We start from the raw sequence: 18,954 nt of genomic DNA on the forward strand, positions 1-18,954 counted from the left end.
ACGAGCTGCTGATTATTATATTAACACACACCTGAGATGACAACGTGAATTTATATTGAATGATTATTAAATAATTAAAAATACAAATATAAATTCAAATAAAATTCATATATAGAATAAAAACAAATGAATGTAAATATTAAATCATGAAAAAGTATACAACATATATTTTCTGTTTTACAATCATAAATCCATATTTATTAACGACATACTGATGAGAGGGTCACACACACACACACACACACACACACACACACAGGGCGGTAGAGAGACCTCCGGTAGTGACGGAGGCTCTCCGGTACCGGGAACTGGTCCGCGGAGGTTAAGCTTTCTCCCGGTCACAGCGAGCAGAGCCTCCGGTTATCAATCAGCGATGATCGGTCACTGATGGAGGATGAGTCGGTAGGAGGCTAACAGCTGCCGTTAGCTCACGTTACCGGGCGGTTTAGTGTCTTTTTTTTATGTTCCGCAGGAGCCGCGACCGTCACGAACCGGTACGGACGTCACATGGCGGTCGGTGGTCCGTCGGGCTGCCCGGTTAGCTCAGCGGGGAGGATGCAGCAGCTAGCCGCCGTTAGCTCCCGTCAGCTGCCGTTAGCTGTTTATTTATATCGGTGTTGAGCTAGCTCCGCTTAGCTGCCGTTAGCTTAGCTGCCGTTAGCTGTCAGGATGAATGACGCGCAACAAGAAATGTCTCCGGACTTCGTCTTGATGCGTCTCGTGTCCGCAGCGGAGTATGACCGGCTGGACGAGCCCGAGGACCTGATGTCCGTTAAGGCCGCTCTGGGTCACCTAGGAGGCGGGTTCGATGTGAACCCGAGCGGACCCCCCACCTCTCCGGGCCTCGGATCGGCCTCCCCGCACTACAGCTCTCCGCTCCCCGGGAGAGGTGAGCCTGACGGCGGGCTCGTGGTGCCGGAGGCCCCGCTGAGCTCCGAGGAGACGCTGTCCTCTCCTCTGGAGGACTTCAGCTTGGCGGCGCAGCGGTTCGTGGACTACCCGGTTCAGCACGGCCAGCTGATGGTGTTTAAGACCCTGCTGCGGTCCGGAGACCGGATCCTAAAGGAAGCAGAGAGACAGAGGCTGGACTCTGGTCCCGGACCTGGAGGTGTGAAGGACCAGAACTTGTACTGCACCCCCTCTGCAGAGGAGAACCTGCAGGCGCAGCTCCTCCAGTGGCACCCGGTACTGAGGCTGTCCAAGGAGGCTAATGGGACCCCCCAGCAGAACGTCCCGGCTCTGGACTCTGACTCCGGGTCCGACCGACTGGCTAAGTGGCCCCCGGGTCTGCTGGACCAGGCTGTGCGTCTGGGCCTGCTGGAGGAGCCCAGGAAGAAGAACTACTCCACCGGGGACGAAGACCTGGTCCTGGCTTTAGCCCGGAGGCTGGGCCAGCTGGGTGAGGGCGGTGGTGGTGGGGGGGGACGGCGAGATGGTGGTCCCGGTGTCTCGGTGCTCTTGTCACAGTCTGTTGGCCTCGGGGATGGGGGGCGAGGACCCGAGTGAGACCAGCGACGCTCTCCTGGTCCTGGAAGGCCTGGGGTCTGCAGAGGTTGGGGGAGACACTGGGGGGGTCAGTGGAAGGGGGACGTCGGGGGGGACTCTGAGCGGTCTGATGCTGCAGGTCCACAGACTGGCGGAGGAGGCAGGGGTCTGCACCGATCAGACCTGCCGGTCCCCCCCCCCCTGTGTAGGCCCCTGCCCCCCAACCAGCAGCCCAACCCCCTGCCCGTACCCCCCCGACCCCCTTCCACCCTCCTGCACCCGGCGCCCTGAACACCAGCACCAGTCCCGCTCACAGCCACAGAGCCGGGCCCCCACCCCCAGACTGGGCGTGTCCTCGGGGGAAGGGGGGCCGGGCTCCTCCCCCCTGGTGGTCCTGGAGGAGAAGACGAGAAGGAAGAAGGGGGGGTCCCTGAAGGTCCGGCTCAGCAAGCTGTTCAGAACCAAGAGCTCCAGTGGGGGGTCGGGGGGGCCGCTGGACAGGAAGAGACCGTCTGTGTCTTCATCCACCTCGTCGGGGGGGAGTCTGCTGGACGTGTGGGCGGAGCCAGACAGGTGAGAGGAGGAGGAGGAGGATGAAGATGATGATGATGAAGATGTGTCAGTAACTCTTCCTCTCTGTGTCTCCGTCAGGCTGCTCGTCTCCAGACCGCTCAGCGCCTTCACACCGGCCTTCACCGGTAAATACACACTGTGTGTGTTTGTACTGCGATAGTATTTGTACTGTGTGTGTTTGTACTTCTACATGAGTACCTGTGTGTTTTCTTCTTGTTCTAGTTTTGTGAGGTCAAAGGTTAAATATCTCAGCCGTCTCTTTCTTCTTCTGTGTGTGTGTGTGTGTGTGTGTGTGTGTGTGTGTGTGTGTGTGTGTGTGTGTGTGTGTGTGTGTGTCCAGGTGAGACGGTCTCTCTGGTTGATGTGGATATTTCTCAGAGGGGGGTGAGCTCTCTCCACCCCCCCACACCTCCCCCCCCTCCCAGACGGAGCCTCAGTCTGCTTGGTACTTTTCTTCTTCTCTTTCTTTTGACACTTCCTGTGTATGTCCCGCCTCCCCGTGCAGGTGAGTCTCAGGTGTGAAGCTTAACGTGTGTGTCTCTCAGATGATCCTCCTCTGCAGCATGGAGGCTCCTTCATGGGGAGACTCCATCCGTCCATGCTGTCTCTGCCCCCCCCCCCCCAGCACCATGCAGCACAGCCTGAGCCTCAACGGTGACACACACACACACACACACACACACACACACACACACAGACACACACTCTTGTTGATCTGTGAGATGTTTAAAGAAACAGTCTTGACATTTTAAAGGGAGAGGGGGATTAGCCTAGCTTAGCACAAAGACTGTCAGCAGGGGGAAACTGCTAGCCTAGCTTAGCATATATGTTTAGAGTGAGGTCCGAGCTGTGTTTCCCGTGTGTGTCACAGACTCCTTCCTCAGCGGTCTACAGAGGCCGATCCCTCTGCGTCCCGGTTGCCCCCCCCCTCCCAGACTCGCCCCCAGCTGCCCGCTCAGTCGACCCGACGCCGGCTGCTTCGCCACCAGCCTCAGAGAACTGGAGAAGGTGGGACCAGGTCTACAGTTACACAGGGGATTGGGAACTACAGTCACATTCATTAGCTAACGTACGTGTGTGTGTGTGTGTGTGTGTGTGTGTGTGTGTGTGTGTGTGTGTGTGTGTGTGTGTGTGTGTGTGTGTGTGTGTGTGTGTGTGTGTGTGTGTGTGTGTGTGTGTGTGTCAGTGCGGATGGTACTGGGGGCCAATGAACTGGGAGGACGCTGAGATGAAGCTGAAGGAGAAACCAGACGGATCGTTTCTGGTTCGAGACAGTTCAGACCCGAGATACATCCTGAGCCTGAGCTTCAGGTCCCAGGGAGTCACACACCACACACGCATGGAGCACTACAGAGGTACACACACCACACACGCATGGAGCACTACAGAGGTACACACACCACACACGCATGGAGCACTACAGAGGTACACACACACACACACGCATGGAGCACTACAGAGGTACACACACCACACACGCATGGAGCACTACAGAGGTACACACACACACACACACACGCATGGAGCACTACAGAGGTACACACACACACGCATGGAGCACTACAGAGGTACACACACACACGCACACACACGCACACACACGCATGGAGCACTACAGAGGTACACACACACACACACACACGCATGGAGCACTACAGAGGTACACACACACACACACACACATGGAGCACTACAGAGGTACACACACACACACACGCATGGAGCACTACAGAGGTACACACACACACACACACATGGAGCACTACAGAGGTACACACACACACACGCATGGAGCACTACAGAGGTACACACACACACACACACATGGAGCACTACAGAGGTACACACACACACACACACATGGAGCACTACAGAGGTACACACACACACACACACACATGGAGCACTACAGAGGTACACACACACACATGGAGCACTACAGAGGTACACACACACACACACGCATGGAGCACTACAGAGGTACACACACACACACACACATGGAGCACTACAGAGGTACACACGCATGGAGCACTACAGAGGTACACACACACACACACACGCATGGAGCACTACAGAGGTACACACACACACACACACGCATGGAGCACTACAGAGGTACACACACACACACACGCATGGAGCACTACAGAGGTACACACACACACACACACGCATGGAGCACTACAGAGGTACACACACACGCATGGAGCACTACAGAGGTACACACACACACACACACACATGGAGCACTACAGAGGTACACACACACACACATGGAGCACTACAGAGGTACACACACACACACACACGCATGGAGCACTACAGAGGTACACACACACACACACGCATGGAGCACTACAGAGGTACACACACCACACACGCATGGAGCACTACAGAGGTACACACACACACGCATGGAGCACTACAGAGGTACACACACACACACACACGCATGGAGCACTACAGAGGTACACACACACACGCATGGAGCACTACAGAGGTACACACACACACACACACACACATGGAGCACTACAGAGGTACACACTGATAGTGAGTTGTGTGGAGGAGCAACAACATTTAATACTTTTATTTTTTACTCTGTTACAGCAGCAAAAAATATACTAAAGTAAACAAATTTCTCCTTGGGGATGAATAAAGTATCTATCTATATATCTATATATATCTATATATATAGATATATAGATATATATAGATATGTATATTAGTGCTGGGCAACGATTCAAATTTTTTACTGAATAATACATAATGAATCTAAAGTAGTGTGTTGAGCTCTTCTATGTTAAAGTGCTGCTCTATGAACTAAAGGTCAACAACATTTGGTTTAAACACTTTAAACTCATCAGGTTCTTGTTAACAGGATTCTCTTCACACAGCAGCAGTTATAACACAGTTATAATGATTCTGATCATAGATATTCAGCCGGTGTTCACAACTTTATCTTCATGTGTGTCAGAGATGAATTTAAATATACATCTTAAACCTGAAACCTATCTACGTCATGTTTTAATGTTTGTTAAACTCTCAGTAGTGATAACTAAATGATGTGATTATTATACATATTACAAACTAAACACTTTACAAACTCTAAACAATAATTTAAATGAATCATTTATTGTTGGTATGTTGTTCAGACACTATGCTACGCTGATTAGCGTAACATGTGTGGTGTTTGTTATAAATGTACGTTGGTACATAGAGGGTGATAAGAAGCTGTACATGGAGGGACTTAGGACCCAGGGGAATGTAGGGGAAGGAAACAGGAAGAGACGCCACACAAACAGCTGTTCACCGCTCGCTGCCGGTTCTTGTGTTAAAAATGTTGCTTAATAATATTAAAAATTAAAAACTGCGTTAACGCGCGATAATATAATTGTGGCGTTAACGTGATAATAAGGCGTAATAACAGCTCTGAGATCTGTCGATGTTTGTTCTCTACAGGAACCTTCAGTCTGTGGTGTCATCCTAAGTTTGAGGACCGATGTCACTCCGTGGTGGAGTTCATAGAGAGAGCCATCACGCACTCTGAGAACGGGAAGTTCCTCTACTTCCTGCGCTCCAGAGTCCCTGGTGACCAATCAGCTCACACCTCTCTGTCTCCACCTGTCTGTCTCCACCTGTCTGTCTCCACCTGTCTGTCTCCACCTGTCTGTCTGTCTCCACCTGTCTGTCTCCACCTGTCTGTCTCCACCTGTCTCTCTGTCTGTCTCCACCTGTCTGTCTGTCTCCACCTGTCTGTCTCCACCTGTCTGTCTGTCTCTACCTGTCTGTCTGTCTCCACCTGTCTGTCTCCACCTGTCTGTCTCCACCTGTCTCTCTGTCTCCACCTGTCTGTCTGTCTCATATTTCATCTCTGAGTCAAAGGTCAGACAGAATGTTTCCTTCTGTCTGTTTCTTCTTCTTGTTCATCATGAACTGTATAAATAAAGTTGTGCTTGTTTGATGACGGTCTGTGTTTGGGTCCAGGTCTACCCCCGACCCCGGTCCAGCTTCTGTACCCGGTCTCCAGGTTCAGCAGCGTTAAAACTCTGCAGCATCTCTGTCGCTTCTGCATCAGACAGCTGGTCCGGATCGACCACATCCAGGAGCTGCCTCTGCCCACGTGAGTCCTCCTGACGTCCTCTCAGGTCCTCTCACGTCCTCTCACGTCCTCTCAGGTCCTCTCACGTCCTCTCACGTCCTCTCAGGTCCTCTCACGTCCTCTCACGTCCTCTCAGGTCCTCTCAGGTCCTCTCAGGTCCTCTCAGGTCCTCTCACGTCCTCTCACGTCCTCTCAGGTCCTCTCACGTCCTCTCAGGTCCTCTCAGGTCCTCTCACGTCCTCTCACGTCCTCTCAGGTCCTCTCACGTCCTCTCACGTCCTCTCACGTCCTCTCAGGTCCTCTCACGTCCTCTCACGTCCTCTCACGTCCTCTCACGTCCTCTCAGGTCCTCTCAGGTCCTCTCAGGTCCTCTCACGTCCTCTCAGGTCCTCTCAGGTCCTCTCAGGTCCTCTCAGGTCCTCTCAGGTCCTCTTATGTCCTCTCAGGTCCTCTCAGGTCCTCTCAGGTCCTCTCACGTCCTCTCAGGTCCTCTCACGTCCTCTCAGGTCCTCTCAGGTCCTCTCAGGTCCTCTCACGTCCTCTCAGGTCCTCTCAGGTCCTCTCAGGTCCTCTCAGGTCCTCTCAGGTCCTCTTATGTCCTCTCACGTCCTCTCACGTCCTCTCAGGTCCTCTCACGTCCTCTCACGTCCTCTCACGTCCTCTCACGTCCTCTCAGGTCCTCTCAGGTCCTCTCACGTCCTCTCACGTCCTCTCAGGTCCTCTCACGTCCTCTCACGTCCTCTCACGTCCTCTCACGTCCTCTCACGTCCTCTCACGTCCTCTCAGGTCCTCTCACGTCCTCTCACGTCCTCTCACGTCCTCTCAGGTCCTCTCAGGTCCTCTCACGTCCTCTCACGTCCTCTCACGTCCTCTCAGGTCCTCTCAGGTCCTCTCAGGTCCTCTCACGTCCTCTCACGTCCTCTCACGTCCTCTCAGGTCCTCTCAGGTCCTCTCACGTCCTCTCACGTCCTCTCACGTCCTCTCAGGTCCTCTCAGGTCCTCTCAGGTCCTCTCACGTCCTCTCACGTCCTCTCAGGTCCTCTCAGGTCCTCTCACGTCCTCTCACGTCCTCTCAGGTCCTCTCACGTCCTCTCACGTCCTCTCACGTCCTCTCACGTCCTCTCACGTCCTCTCACGTCCTCTCAGGTCCTCTCAGGTCCTCTCACGTCCTCTCACGTCCTCTCACGTCCTCTCACGTCCTCTCACGTCCTCTCACGTCCTCTCAGGTCCTCTCACGTCCTCTCACGTCCTCTCAGGTCCTCTCACGTCCTCTCAGGTCCTCTCACGTCCTCTCACGTCCTCTCACGTCCTCTCAGGTCCTCTCAGGTCCTCTCACGTCCTCTCACGTCCTCTCACGTCCTCTCAGGTCCTCTCAGGTCCTCTCACGTCCTCTCACGTCCTCTCACGTCCTCTCAGGTCCTCTCAGGTCCTCTCACGTCCTCTCACGTCCTCTCACGTCCTCTCAGGTCCTCTCAGGTCCTCTCACGTCCTCTCACGTCCTCTCAGGTCCTCTCACGTCCTCTCAGGTCCTCTCACGTCCTCTCAGGTCCTCTCACGTCCTCTCACGTCCTCTCACGTCCTCTCAGGTCCTCTCACGTCCTCTCAGGTCCTCTCACGTCCTCTCAGGTCCTCTCACGTCCTCTTATGTCCTCTCAGGTCCTCTCACGTCCTCTCACGTCCTCTCAGGTCCTCTCAGGTCCTCTTATGTCTTGTAGTGAGTACAAGTACATGTAGTGAGTACAAGTACATGTAGTGAGTACAAGTACATGTAGTGAGTATGTCCTGAGTGTGTTTTTAACATGTTGTTGTGTCTTCAGGCCTCTGATTTCATACCTGAGGAAGTTTTATTACTACGACCCTGAAGAGGAGATCAGCCCGTCAGTGAAGGAGAGAGGACCGGAGCCCCAGAGGAGGCCGGTCCAGCAGGGGGTCCAGCCGGTCCAGCAGGGGGTCCAGTCGGTCCAGCAGGGGGTCCAGCCGGTCCAGCAGGGGGTCCAGCCGGTCCAGCAGGGGGTCCAGTCTCAAACGTAGCGCTGGAGCCTCAGAGGACAAAGTGAGTCACAGTTTAACATGTGAAACAGTTTCATCATTCAACCAGTACAGTGATGATAATAATAACTATTCATTGTAATAATATCAGATAATAATAATATGTTTAATTATTATTATTGTTGAGACGGTTATAATACTTAAAAATATTATTATTATCTGATATTATTACCATGAATAGTGTTATTATTTTAACAATAACACTAGTAATTAAAACAATAATAATAAAACCATATTGAACTACTAACGTCTCATCCTGCAGTTTGTCATTTTAACATATAATATTTATAACATTATACAAGTACTATTATAACTATTTACTTCTTTATTTATGAATGTGTTTCTTCTTCTTAGTTTTTACACTGGAGACGATCAGCTGACTGGAGGACCCAGCCAATCAGCTGCCTTCGCATGGCCCCGTATCCGGGCGGGTTTCAGATGCTCCGGGTGACAGGTGAACACGAGACTCCGCCTCTCTGATGATGTCATCACCGAGCAGCCGGACTAACGATGACTGTTAGCGTAGCTGAGCTCATTGTTGACGAAACTTTCCGTCAACCTTTAGGATCCAAAACACGGAAGTTCACCTTTAAAATCATCTCGACTTCACCGGAGCTTTCAACCACCATGAGGATCTTCTTCATAGAGTTTCATTCCAGTAGAAGTGCTGCTGAGGACGTGTTCTACTCATTACAATGTTTATCTTTCTCTCTTCAAACACTCCATTCATAAAAACAGTGATTTAAGCTCTCAGGTTAGCAACATGCTAACGCTAGTCCGTCACAGCGGCTCGTCTGAATCAGGTTCAGTCCTCAGGATCTATTCCTTCAGGTAGCATGCTAGTTAGCTCGCTGGCTAACGGCAAACGTCCGCCTGACTGAGCGTTTAGAGGTCGTTATGAGCTACGCTAGCTTCCTTCTCTTTGGACCAATCAGAGGTCGGCTCTGTCATGGACGGTTCCTCATTGGTCAGCAGCACAGATTCAGTGTGAGCTCGTTAAGGAGGTGAAGTCTTTAAATCCAGGAGGAAGTTCAACATTTGGATTTAAAGAAGGTCCATTTAGTGTCACTTCTGGAGCTTTCAACTGGATTCTACCATCTTCATCCTCAGGAAACACCACACCGCTACCTGATGAAGAAGATCAGGAGATCCGGTTGAAAGCTCCAGAGCTGAACCTTGAGAATGTTTTCTGATGAACAGAGACCGGACGAGTCCTGATGAAGACCTTCATTTAAAGTTCCTCATCTTCATCCTCTTCTTCATCCTCAACAGTTTACATCATTTTCAGACGAACGTTGTTTCTGAACTGATCTCTGATTTCTTGTTCCTGGAACGAGCTGGACAGAATGATGTCATCACCTGCTAATAAACAGAGTGGGCGGGGCTTAAGTTCTCTGTTGTTTTTTTATTTATTAGATAAAAAATGTTTTTCTAGTGAATCAAATTATTTAGCTTCTATGTTAAGTTATTTATTAATTAGACAAATTCTGCTTCGTTCAGGAATTCATAGTGAGATGCATCTGAAAACTCTTCTACTGGGTCTTCTACTCTACTCTAGTTCTACTGGGTCTTCTACTCTACTCTAGTTCTACTGGGGCTTCTACTCTACTCTAGTTCTACTGGGGCTTCTACTCTACTCTAGTTCTACTGGGTCTTCTACTCTACTCTAGTTCTACTGGGGCTTCTACTCTACTCTAGTTCTACTGGGTCTTCTACTCTACTCTAGTTCTACTGGGTCTTCTACTCTACTCTAGTTCTACTGGGTCTTCTACTCTACTCTAGTTCTACTGGGGCTTCTACTCTACTCTAGTTCTACTGGGTCTTCTACTCTACTCTAGTTCTACTGGGGCTTCTACTCTACTCTAGTTCTACTGGGGCTTCTACTCTACTCTAGTTAGGGTTAGGGTTCGGTCGGGCCTTCTGGTGGGTTTCTCCTGTGGGGTGAGGTGAGGTGAGGTGAGGTGTGAGGTGAGGTGAGGTGTGGTGTGGGGTGAGGTGAGGTGTGGGGTGAGGTGAGGTGAGGTGAGGTGTGGGGTGAGGTGAGGTGAGGTGTGGGGTGAGGTGAGGTGTGGGGTGAGGTGAGGTGAGGTGTGGGGTGAGGTGTGGTGTGGGGTGAGGTGAGGTGTGGGGTGAGGTGTGGGGTGAGGTGAGGTGTGGGGTGAGGTGAGGTGAGGTGTGGGGTGAGGTGAGGTGAGGTGAGGTGTGGGGTGAGGTGAGGTGAGGTGTGGGGTGAGGTGTGGTGTGGGGTGAGGTGAGGTGTGGGGTGAGGTGTGGGGTGAGGTGAGGTGTGGGGTGAGGTGAGGTGAGGTGTGGGGTGAGGTGAGGTGAGGTGTGGGGTGAGGTGAGGTGTGGGGTGAGTGTGAGGTGAGGTGTGGGGTGAGGTGAGGTGTGGGGTGAGGTGAGGTGTGGGGTGAGGTGAGGTGAGGTGTGGGGTGAGGTGAGGTGAGGTGAGGTGGGGTGAGTGTGAGGTGTGGGGTGAGGTGAGGTGAGGTGTGGGGTGAGGTGAGGTGAGGTGTGGGGTGAGTGTGAGGTGAGGTGTGGGGTGAGGTGAGGTGTGGGGTGAGGTGAGGTGTGGGGTGAGGTGAGGTGAGGTGTGGGGTGAGGTGAGGTGAGGTGTGGGGTGAGGTGAGGTGTGGGGTGAGGTGAGGTGAGGTGTGGGGTGAGGTGAGGTGAGGTGTGGGGTGAGGTGAGGTGAGGTGTGGGGTGAGGTGAGGTGAGGTGTGGGGTGAGGTGAGGTGAGGTGTGGGGTGAGGTGAGGTGAGGTGTGGGGTGAGGTGAGGTGTGGGGTGAGGTGAGGTGAGGTGTGGGGTGAGGTGAGGTGAGGTGTGGGGTGAGGTGAGGTGAGGTGTGGGGTGAGTGTGAGGTGTGGGGTGAGGTGAGGTGAGGTGTGGGGTGAGGTGAGGTGAGGTGTGGGGTGAGGTGAGGTGAGGTGTGGGGTGAGGTGAGGTGAGGTGTGGGGTGAGGTGAGGTGAGGTGTGGGGTGAGTGTGAGGTGTGGGGTGAGGTGAGGTGTGGGGTGAGGTGAGGTGAGGTGTGGGGTGAGGTGTGGGGTGAGGTGAGGTGTGGGGTGAGGTGAGGTGAGGTGTGGGGTGAGGTGTGGGGTGAGGTGAGGTGTGGGGTGAGGTGAGGTGAGGTGTGGGGTGAGGTGTGGGGTGAGGTGAGTTGTGGGGTGAGGTGAGGTGTGGGGTGAGGTGTGGTGAGGTGTGACCTTCTGACTCAGAGATGGTCTGATCAGCTGTTCTCTGCAGACTGAGTCCTGCTCACTGATGGAGTTAAATGGTCGCTCTGCTCTCACCATCCTGGTGCCAAAGAGCAGCCGTCCCAGAGCCCGACTGCTCCCACCGCTCTGCCTCGTGTCTGCTGTATATACATATATATATATATATGTGTATATATATATATGTATATATACATATATATATATATATATATATGTATATATGTGTGTGTTAATCTACGTGAAGCCGTTTGTGTGAATGTGGGTATAAAGCTGCTGCAGAGATCAAGTTGAGTTGAACAGTTTATTTATTTTATTTTATCTTTCGAACTTTGTTCAACGTCCCGCAGCAGCAACTCATCGGTGAGTGATGATGATGATGTTAAACTCATCGGTGAGTGATGATGATGATGTTAAACTCATCGGTGAGTTGGTCGTTAGGAGCAGGGAGGAACGTTGACGCAGGGCTGGGTTTCAGATGTCGGCCCCCCGTCAGGTGTTGAGCCGCAGTCAGCGCGAGGATTCCCGAAGAACGTCGCCGGGTCCCTCTGACGACCAATAGTAGGACTGACCCCCCCCCCCCACACACACACACACACACACACACACACACACAGTGAATTAGAATCTAATCTAGTATTAGATGACAGTAGATTTGAGTTGTACTACAGTCTTCAGCCTGTAGGGGGAGTTTTAAAACGAGCAGAAAAATACATGAAGTTAGATTTGTCCCCCTCTCGTCCCCCTTTGTCCCCCACTCGTCCCCCTCTCGTCCCCCTTCGTCCCCCTCTCGTCCCCCTTTGTCCCCCTCTCGTCCCCCTTTGTCCCCCTCTTGTCCCCCTTTGTCCCCCACTCGTCCCCCTCTCGTCCCCCTTTGTCCCCCACTCGTCCCCCACTCGTCCCCCTCTCGTCCCCCTTTGTCCCCCACTCGTCCCCCTTTGTCCCCCTCTCGTCCCCCTTTGTCCCCCTCTCGTCCCCCTTTGTCCCCCTCTCGTCCCCCTTTGTCCCCCACTCGTCCCCCTTTGTCCCCCTCTCGTCCCCCTTTGTCCCCCACTCGTCCCCCTCTCGTCCCCCTTTGTCCCCCACTCGTCCCCCTCTCGTCCCCCTTTGTCCCCCTCTCGTCCCCCTTTGTCCCCCTCTCGTCCCCCTTTGTCCCCCTCTCGTCCCCCTTTGTCCCCAGACAGTGAACTCACTTGTAGTTGCTGTAATCCGGTTTACATCTTCTCGTCCTCTGGCGTTGGGATTGTCCTCCACAGGGCGGAGAACACAGACTCCACTCGTCCCAGCCGTCCCAGCGGCCCTGAACTGTAACACACATAATATATATATATATATATATATATATATATATATATATATGGTATACGCCGTGGTGTGGACACGTCAATCACTGTGTAGCTCCGCCCTAAAGCACACCCTGCAGTGTGTGTGTGCGTGCATCACCCACGTTTACAGTCGGTGACATCATAGCAGACCCGGCTCTCCAGCAGGTCGTCCCCTCTGCAGATGGACCCGCCGTGAGCTCGATGAAGACACAGACGGTCTCTGGTCTGTCTTCCTCCGATCTGCTTACAGATGATGTTCCTCTTCTCGAACGCGTATTCACACTGACCCCATCCAGCCCACTCGGACCACATGCCGTCCACTGAAAGACACACAAGTCCTGCTGGAGTCACGAGACCAGAGAGAGACAGAGGACACGGACCTGGTGTGTACCTGGACAGTGGAGGTTGGTTCGACAGATGCTGGTCCTACGTCCCTCTCCAGGACATGGCCGGCCGCCATGTTTGGGGGCGGGGCTATCACATCTCCTGAGTGACTCCTGAAGCCCCACCCCACAGGTAACAGGACAGGTAGACAAGGGAGACCAAGGCCCCCAACCTCCGTCCACTGGTCCAGAGACAGACAGACACACAGTGAGTCATCGTCTCTATGAGGACACCCGGTGGTCTTTCATGTCTCATGAGGACTCACCTGGACAGTAGGGGAGCTCGCTGCAGTCTTTGACCTGGTACCGGTCTCCAGGGCAACTGTTGCCAGGTGGCATGGTGTCATTGGAAGGGGCGGGGCTAACGCAAGCACGAGATCGCGCTCTGGAGGGGACGATGACATCACTGATACAAGAACCTGAACACTCACCCCAACCGGACCACCTGGACCATCCACCATGAACTGAGAGAGAGAGACAGTTAGACAGGAGAGCGAGACAGACAGACAGACAGACAGACAGACAGACAGGTTACCTGGACAGGTGGTGTGGGTTGGACACCTGTCTGTCTCCTCTGAAGGACCTGTGCAGGCCAAGTGACACTCAGGACGAGAACAGACTCTCTCTCTGCTCCTGACTCCGCCTCCTCCACAGGTCACCGAGCAGGGAGACCAGGTGAGCCACAAGCCCCACCCCTTACCTTCAGACACACACACACACACACACACAGGCAAGGCAAGTTTATTTGTGTCGCACATTTCAACAACAAGGTGATTCAAAGTGCTTCACATGAAACCATGAACAGCATCAAAACACGACAGATTTAAACACAATAAGAACATGAAACACTAAAGCAGCGTAATAAATAGAACACAGTAGAGAAATGATTCATCGCCTTCAATGTGTTGAATTAAAGGCAGCAAACAGAGAAGTCTTCAGTCTGGATCTAAAGGAGCTGAGGGTCTCAGCAGACCTTGGTTCAGATATGTGGAGCAGAACACCTGAACGCTGCTTCTCCATGTTTAGTTGTGACTCTGGGAACAGGAAGTAGACCGGTCCAGACCACCTCAGGGGTCGGGATGGTTCATCAGGTAGCAGCAGATCAGATGTGTTTTGGCTCTAAACCATTCAGTGCTTTATGAACCAACAGCAGGACTTTAAAGTCAGTTCTCTGTTGGACAGGAAGTCAGTGCAAAGACCTCAGACCTGGACTGATGTGATCCTCTTCCTGGTCTTAGTGAGGATCAGCTGCAGCGTTCTGTTGACTTGTTCCAGAGACCTGTAAACACTCCGTTACAGGAGTCCAGTCTGCTGAAGATGAATCCTGCTGAGACATGAGTCCTCTAGTCCTTGATGTGGTCTTCAGGTGATAGGAGGCTGATGATGTCATAGTCTTGATATGCTGTTCAGGTTGAAGTCTGAGTCCAGAACTACTCCTAGATCTCTGGCTTGGTTTGTGGTTTCTAACATCAGTGATTGAAGCTGAGCGCTGACTGTCAATCAAAAACATGACTTCTGTTTGATCTTTGTTTGATGAAGAACGTTCTGGTTCCTCCAGTTGTTGATGTGTTCAGTGCATTCACCTCGTACGGGATTATAGTCCTCTGTGATAGAGTTGTGTGGATGTGTGTGTCGTCTGCATAGTCATGGTAACACACTCTGTTGTTCTCCATAATGTGAGCCGGTGGAAGCATGTAGACGTGGAACAGAAGAGGACTCAGTGTGGAACCTTGGGGAACACCACATGTCCTTCAGTCAGCTCTGATGTGTGATGAGCTGCAGACACAAAGTGTTCTCGGTCCTTCAAGTAGGATTCAAACCAGCTGAGAGCTGTGAGAGTCAAACAGATGTTCAGTGTCTCTAGCAGTAAGTCCTGGTCCACCGTGTGGACTGCAGCACTGAGATCCAGTAACACTCAGACTGAGAGTGCTGTGGTGTCTGAGCCTGACTGAAGACATCAGAACGTTATTTACGGCCAAGAAGTTGTTCAGCTGTTGAAAAATGTGAGGTTTGATATCGGCCGATCATGTTTCATAGTTAAAGTCTAAACATCCTTCTTCAGCAGCGCTTTAATAACTGCTGTGTTTACAGTCTGTAAAGGTCAGAGGTCATGCAGCTTGAAGTGTGTTGGTAGAATATCAGCAGCAGGAGGACGACTTCACATGTTGTATGTCTTCAAGGGTTCTACGGTCGATTGAATGACATGTTGTCATGATATTTGAATGGATGTTCTCCAGAGATGACATCACATCCTGTGGTTGGTGTGGAGGCGCTGACTGCTCGTCTAATTTTCTCAATTTTGTCAGTAAAAGGAGGTAAATTGATCGATTGGAGCTCAGCAGCTACTGACTCTGGAGGGTTTGTTAGCCTGTCGGGAGCTGATAAGGCGCGTGTGTTGTTATTGTTTGTGGTCATGATGTCAGAGAAGAAGGAACCTCGTCACACTGAACCTGGAGATTTGCTTTCCAACACTCTTTCCTCTCTTCTGACCAGCGGAGCATTTCTCCAATGAGGTCTTTGCTCAACGAGACAACCTTCACTTCAGTGGGTGCAACGGCATCAATAACATGTTTAACTTTAGAAGCTATGGACCAGCTCAGAGGGCTGGACGACAACTTCACCGTGTTTTCATGTAACGCTTTGTCACAACCTCGGTTTGGACATTTGTGTGCGAGGAGACACTCAAAGAAAACACAGAGATGATCAGAGAGTCCAACGTCAGTCACAGCGACCGCGGACGTGTTTACACCTGAGGTGATGTTAGGACCAGAGAGCTGAACATGCTGAGTCACAGCATAGTGACCCAGGACTCCACATGGTTCTATATGAGTCACAGCATAGTGATCCAGGACTCCACATGGTTCTATATGAGTCACAGCATAGTGACCCAGGACTCCACATGGTTCTATATGAGTCACAGCATAGTGACCCAGGACTCCACATGGTTCTATATGAGTCACAGCATAGTGATCCAGGACTCCACATGGTTCTATATGAGTCACAGCATAGTGATCCAGGACACCACATGGTTCTATATGAGTCACATCATAGTGACCCAGGACTCCACATGGTTCTATATGAGTCACAGCATAGTGACCCAGGACTCCACATGGTTCTATATGAGTCACAGCATAGTGATCCAGGACTCCACATGGTTCTATATGAGTCACAGCATAGTGACCCAGGACTCCACATGGTTCTATATGAGTCACATCATAGTGATCCAGGACTCCACATGGTTCTATATGAGTCACATCATAGTGATCCAGGACTCCACATGGTTCTATATGAGTCACATCATAGTGATCCAGGACTCCACATGGTTCTATATGAGTCACAGCATAGTGACCCAGGACTCCACATGGTTCTATATGAGTCACATCATAGTGATCCAGGACTCCACATGGTTCTATATGAGTCACATCATAGTGATCCAGGACTCCACATGGTTCTATATGAGTCACAGCATAGTGACCCAGGACTCCACATGTTCTATATGAGTCACAGCATAGTGATCCAGGACTCCACATGGTTCTATAGACCCTTAAAATCACCAACAATAACAACACAACAAAATCAATACAGATTATAGTCTGTGAATGTTTAGTAATACACACACACACACACACACAGACACATACACACTCAGACACACACACACTCAGACACACACACACACACACAGACACACACACACTCAGACACACACACACACAGACACATACACACTCAGACACACACACACACACAGACACACACACACTCAGACACACACACACACAGACACATACACACTCAGACACACACACACACAGACACACACACACTCAGACACACACACACACAGACACATACACACTCAGACACACACACACACAGACACATACACACTCAGACACACACACACTCAGACACACACACACACTCAGACACACACACACACACAGACACACACACACTCAGACACACACACACACAGACACATACACACTCAGACACACACACACTCAGACACACACACACACTCAGACACACACACATAGATTTATGACAAATTCAACATGTGTGTGTGTGTATTGTGTGTGTATTGTGTGTGTATTGTGTGTGTATTGTGTGTGTATTGTGTGTGTACCATCACAGCAGCTCCCGTTACAGGGTTTTGTCTCCAGTTTCTCTTCAGGATTCTCACATTCTGAGACTCCGACACCAAAACACTTCCTGCTTCTCTGCATCACTCCTTCTCCACAGAGGACGTTACACTGTGACCATGGCGACCAGGCAGACCACACAGGAGGACTGGAAACACAGACTGGTGTTACTGGTTTGACTACGAGGACTCCAGGGCTCTATTCCTCGTACGTGGTTGAACTAAGTCGATCAAATGTTCTATTATCAGCTTAAATGAACTGGATGATTGACATCAGGCTATCTCGGTTCCTCAAAGGCTGATCCGCTCAAACAGTCTCGTTAATTTGAACCAGACTTCAGTCATCAGGATCGTTGCGCGTGTCCGTCCTACTTCAAAAGGGGGAAGCGTCGATCACCGAAAACATGATTTTCTAACAGTACAACGGCAAATAAAGTCAAAGAAAGAACCTCTTTTTACTCCGCTGACGAGCAGGAGATGATCATGAACACATACGAGGAATTCAAGACCATAATCATGAAATCTAACGCTGCGAGGGCTACGAGAAGCATGGTGACATATCACAGACGAGTTAAATGCGCAAGTGTTGGGAAAATGTATCGGTTAACTTAAGAGCCTCATCACCTCAATCAATCACATGATATTACTTTAAATGTGCTGCTGGCAGTAGGCTTCATGGAACGCATCATCAATGAGATCTATAGCGAAATAATTATATCAACTCTTTCAGAATAAGTAGATAAAAACAAGCCCAAAGAGAATCTAACTGATACGAATTAATAGATACTGATGAGGATATATATACTGTATGCACTTATGTATCATGTACTATATATATATATATATATATATATATATATATATATATATATATATATATATATATATATATATATATATATATATATATATATATTTACCATATAGAATAGGAGTTTGAATATGTGTGTGTGAATCTGTGTATGGGTGGATCAGTGTGTGTGTATTATTCATAATAAGCAGTAAAAATAAATTGTGTGTAATTCTCTCTATTCTTATCATGAGTCCACCTTCATCATGTTCTACAGTAATGATATCTATGGTGTACTAATAATACTGTCACATCATTATGATGCTTTCAACCATCATGTAGTTCAACCAGCCATCAAGAGGACACGGGAGCAAGTAAACACTAAGCACACACACATTATTCAGAATGGTGATCAGTACAACATGTTGCCATGGTGATGTAATGAACACATCCAGAAGTTTATTAAGCGCCAAATAAACGTTATGAACAGCACGGCATGCAGCGGCTTTCCCGATGTTCTCCGCATCACCGACACTACAAACATGAAGCATCGCTCCACAGCGCGAGGCTGCATCAGTCTGTGAGACAGTAGATGGCGTGTGGTGTTCAATGTACGGCTCCAGAAGTCTGTAAATAAATGATTCCTTGTCGGCAGAATCGATAGCGCTCGTACAGGAAGTCATCATGATGTGATAACGGATCTTGGCGATCTGGAAGAACTCTCTCCCTATAAAACGCTGATCTGACTAATATCGCTTCCTCATCGATGGATCTCTGAGGAAGGGAGCTGACACTTGTTTCCGGGGGAGTGGAGCTGATCCAGCGGATCTAGCTCAAGCCTGCTCTGGAGCAGGTTCAGGCTTATGGATGTGTTGCTATGG

At 50.6% G+C, this 18,954-nt stretch overlaps 2 protein-coding genes across 2 annotated transcripts in view; one reads left to right on the forward strand and one right to left on the reverse strand.

The window, feature by feature from the left end:
* Positions 1 to 268: 268 nt before the first annotated feature.
* On the forward strand, positions 269 to 9,590 carry LOC306709276 (suppressor of cytokine signaling 7-like). Its single transcript, XM_079177343.1, is given in 12 exon segments — positions 269 to 1,428; positions 1,430 to 2,058; positions 2,137 to 2,183; positions 2,399 to 2,563; positions 2,604 to 2,668; positions 2,670 to 2,712; positions 2,930 to 3,066; positions 3,245 to 3,413; positions 5,524 to 5,652; positions 6,049 to 6,184; positions 7,981 to 8,216; positions 8,567 to 9,590. Coding segments are annotated over 11 exon segments (2,493 nt in total). The 5' UTR covers positions 269 to 669; the 3' UTR covers positions 8,195 to 8,216; positions 8,567 to 9,590.
* Positions 9,591 to 11,775: 2,185 nt separating this feature from the next.
* LOC306709277 (properdin-like) overlaps positions 11,776 to 18,954 on the reverse strand; it is a gene marked incomplete at its 5' end in the record, with an annotated part of 9,301 nt that continues 2,122 nt past the window's right edge. Inside the window, 7 exons of the mRNA XM_079177344.1 lie at positions 11,776 to 11,995; positions 12,622 to 12,733; positions 12,876 to 13,073; positions 13,145 to 13,318; positions 13,403 to 13,600; positions 13,672 to 13,836; positions 17,269 to 17,432. Coding sequence (XP_079033470.1) covers positions 11,866 to 11,995; positions 12,622 to 12,733; positions 12,876 to 13,073; positions 13,145 to 13,318; positions 13,403 to 13,600; positions 13,672 to 13,836; positions 17,269 to 17,432 — 1,141 coding nt within the window. The 3' untranslated portion in view covers positions 11,776 to 11,865. The remainder of the gene's footprint in view (positions 11,996 to 12,621; positions 12,734 to 12,875; positions 13,074 to 13,144; positions 13,319 to 13,402; positions 13,601 to 13,671; positions 13,837 to 17,268; positions 17,433 to 18,954) is intronic.

Source organism: Pholis gunnellus (genome assembly GCF_910591455.1).
Source record: "Pholis gunnellus genome assembly, chromosome: 17".
NCBI lineage: Eukaryota > Metazoa > Chordata > Actinopteri > Perciformes > Pholidae > Pholis > Pholis gunnellus.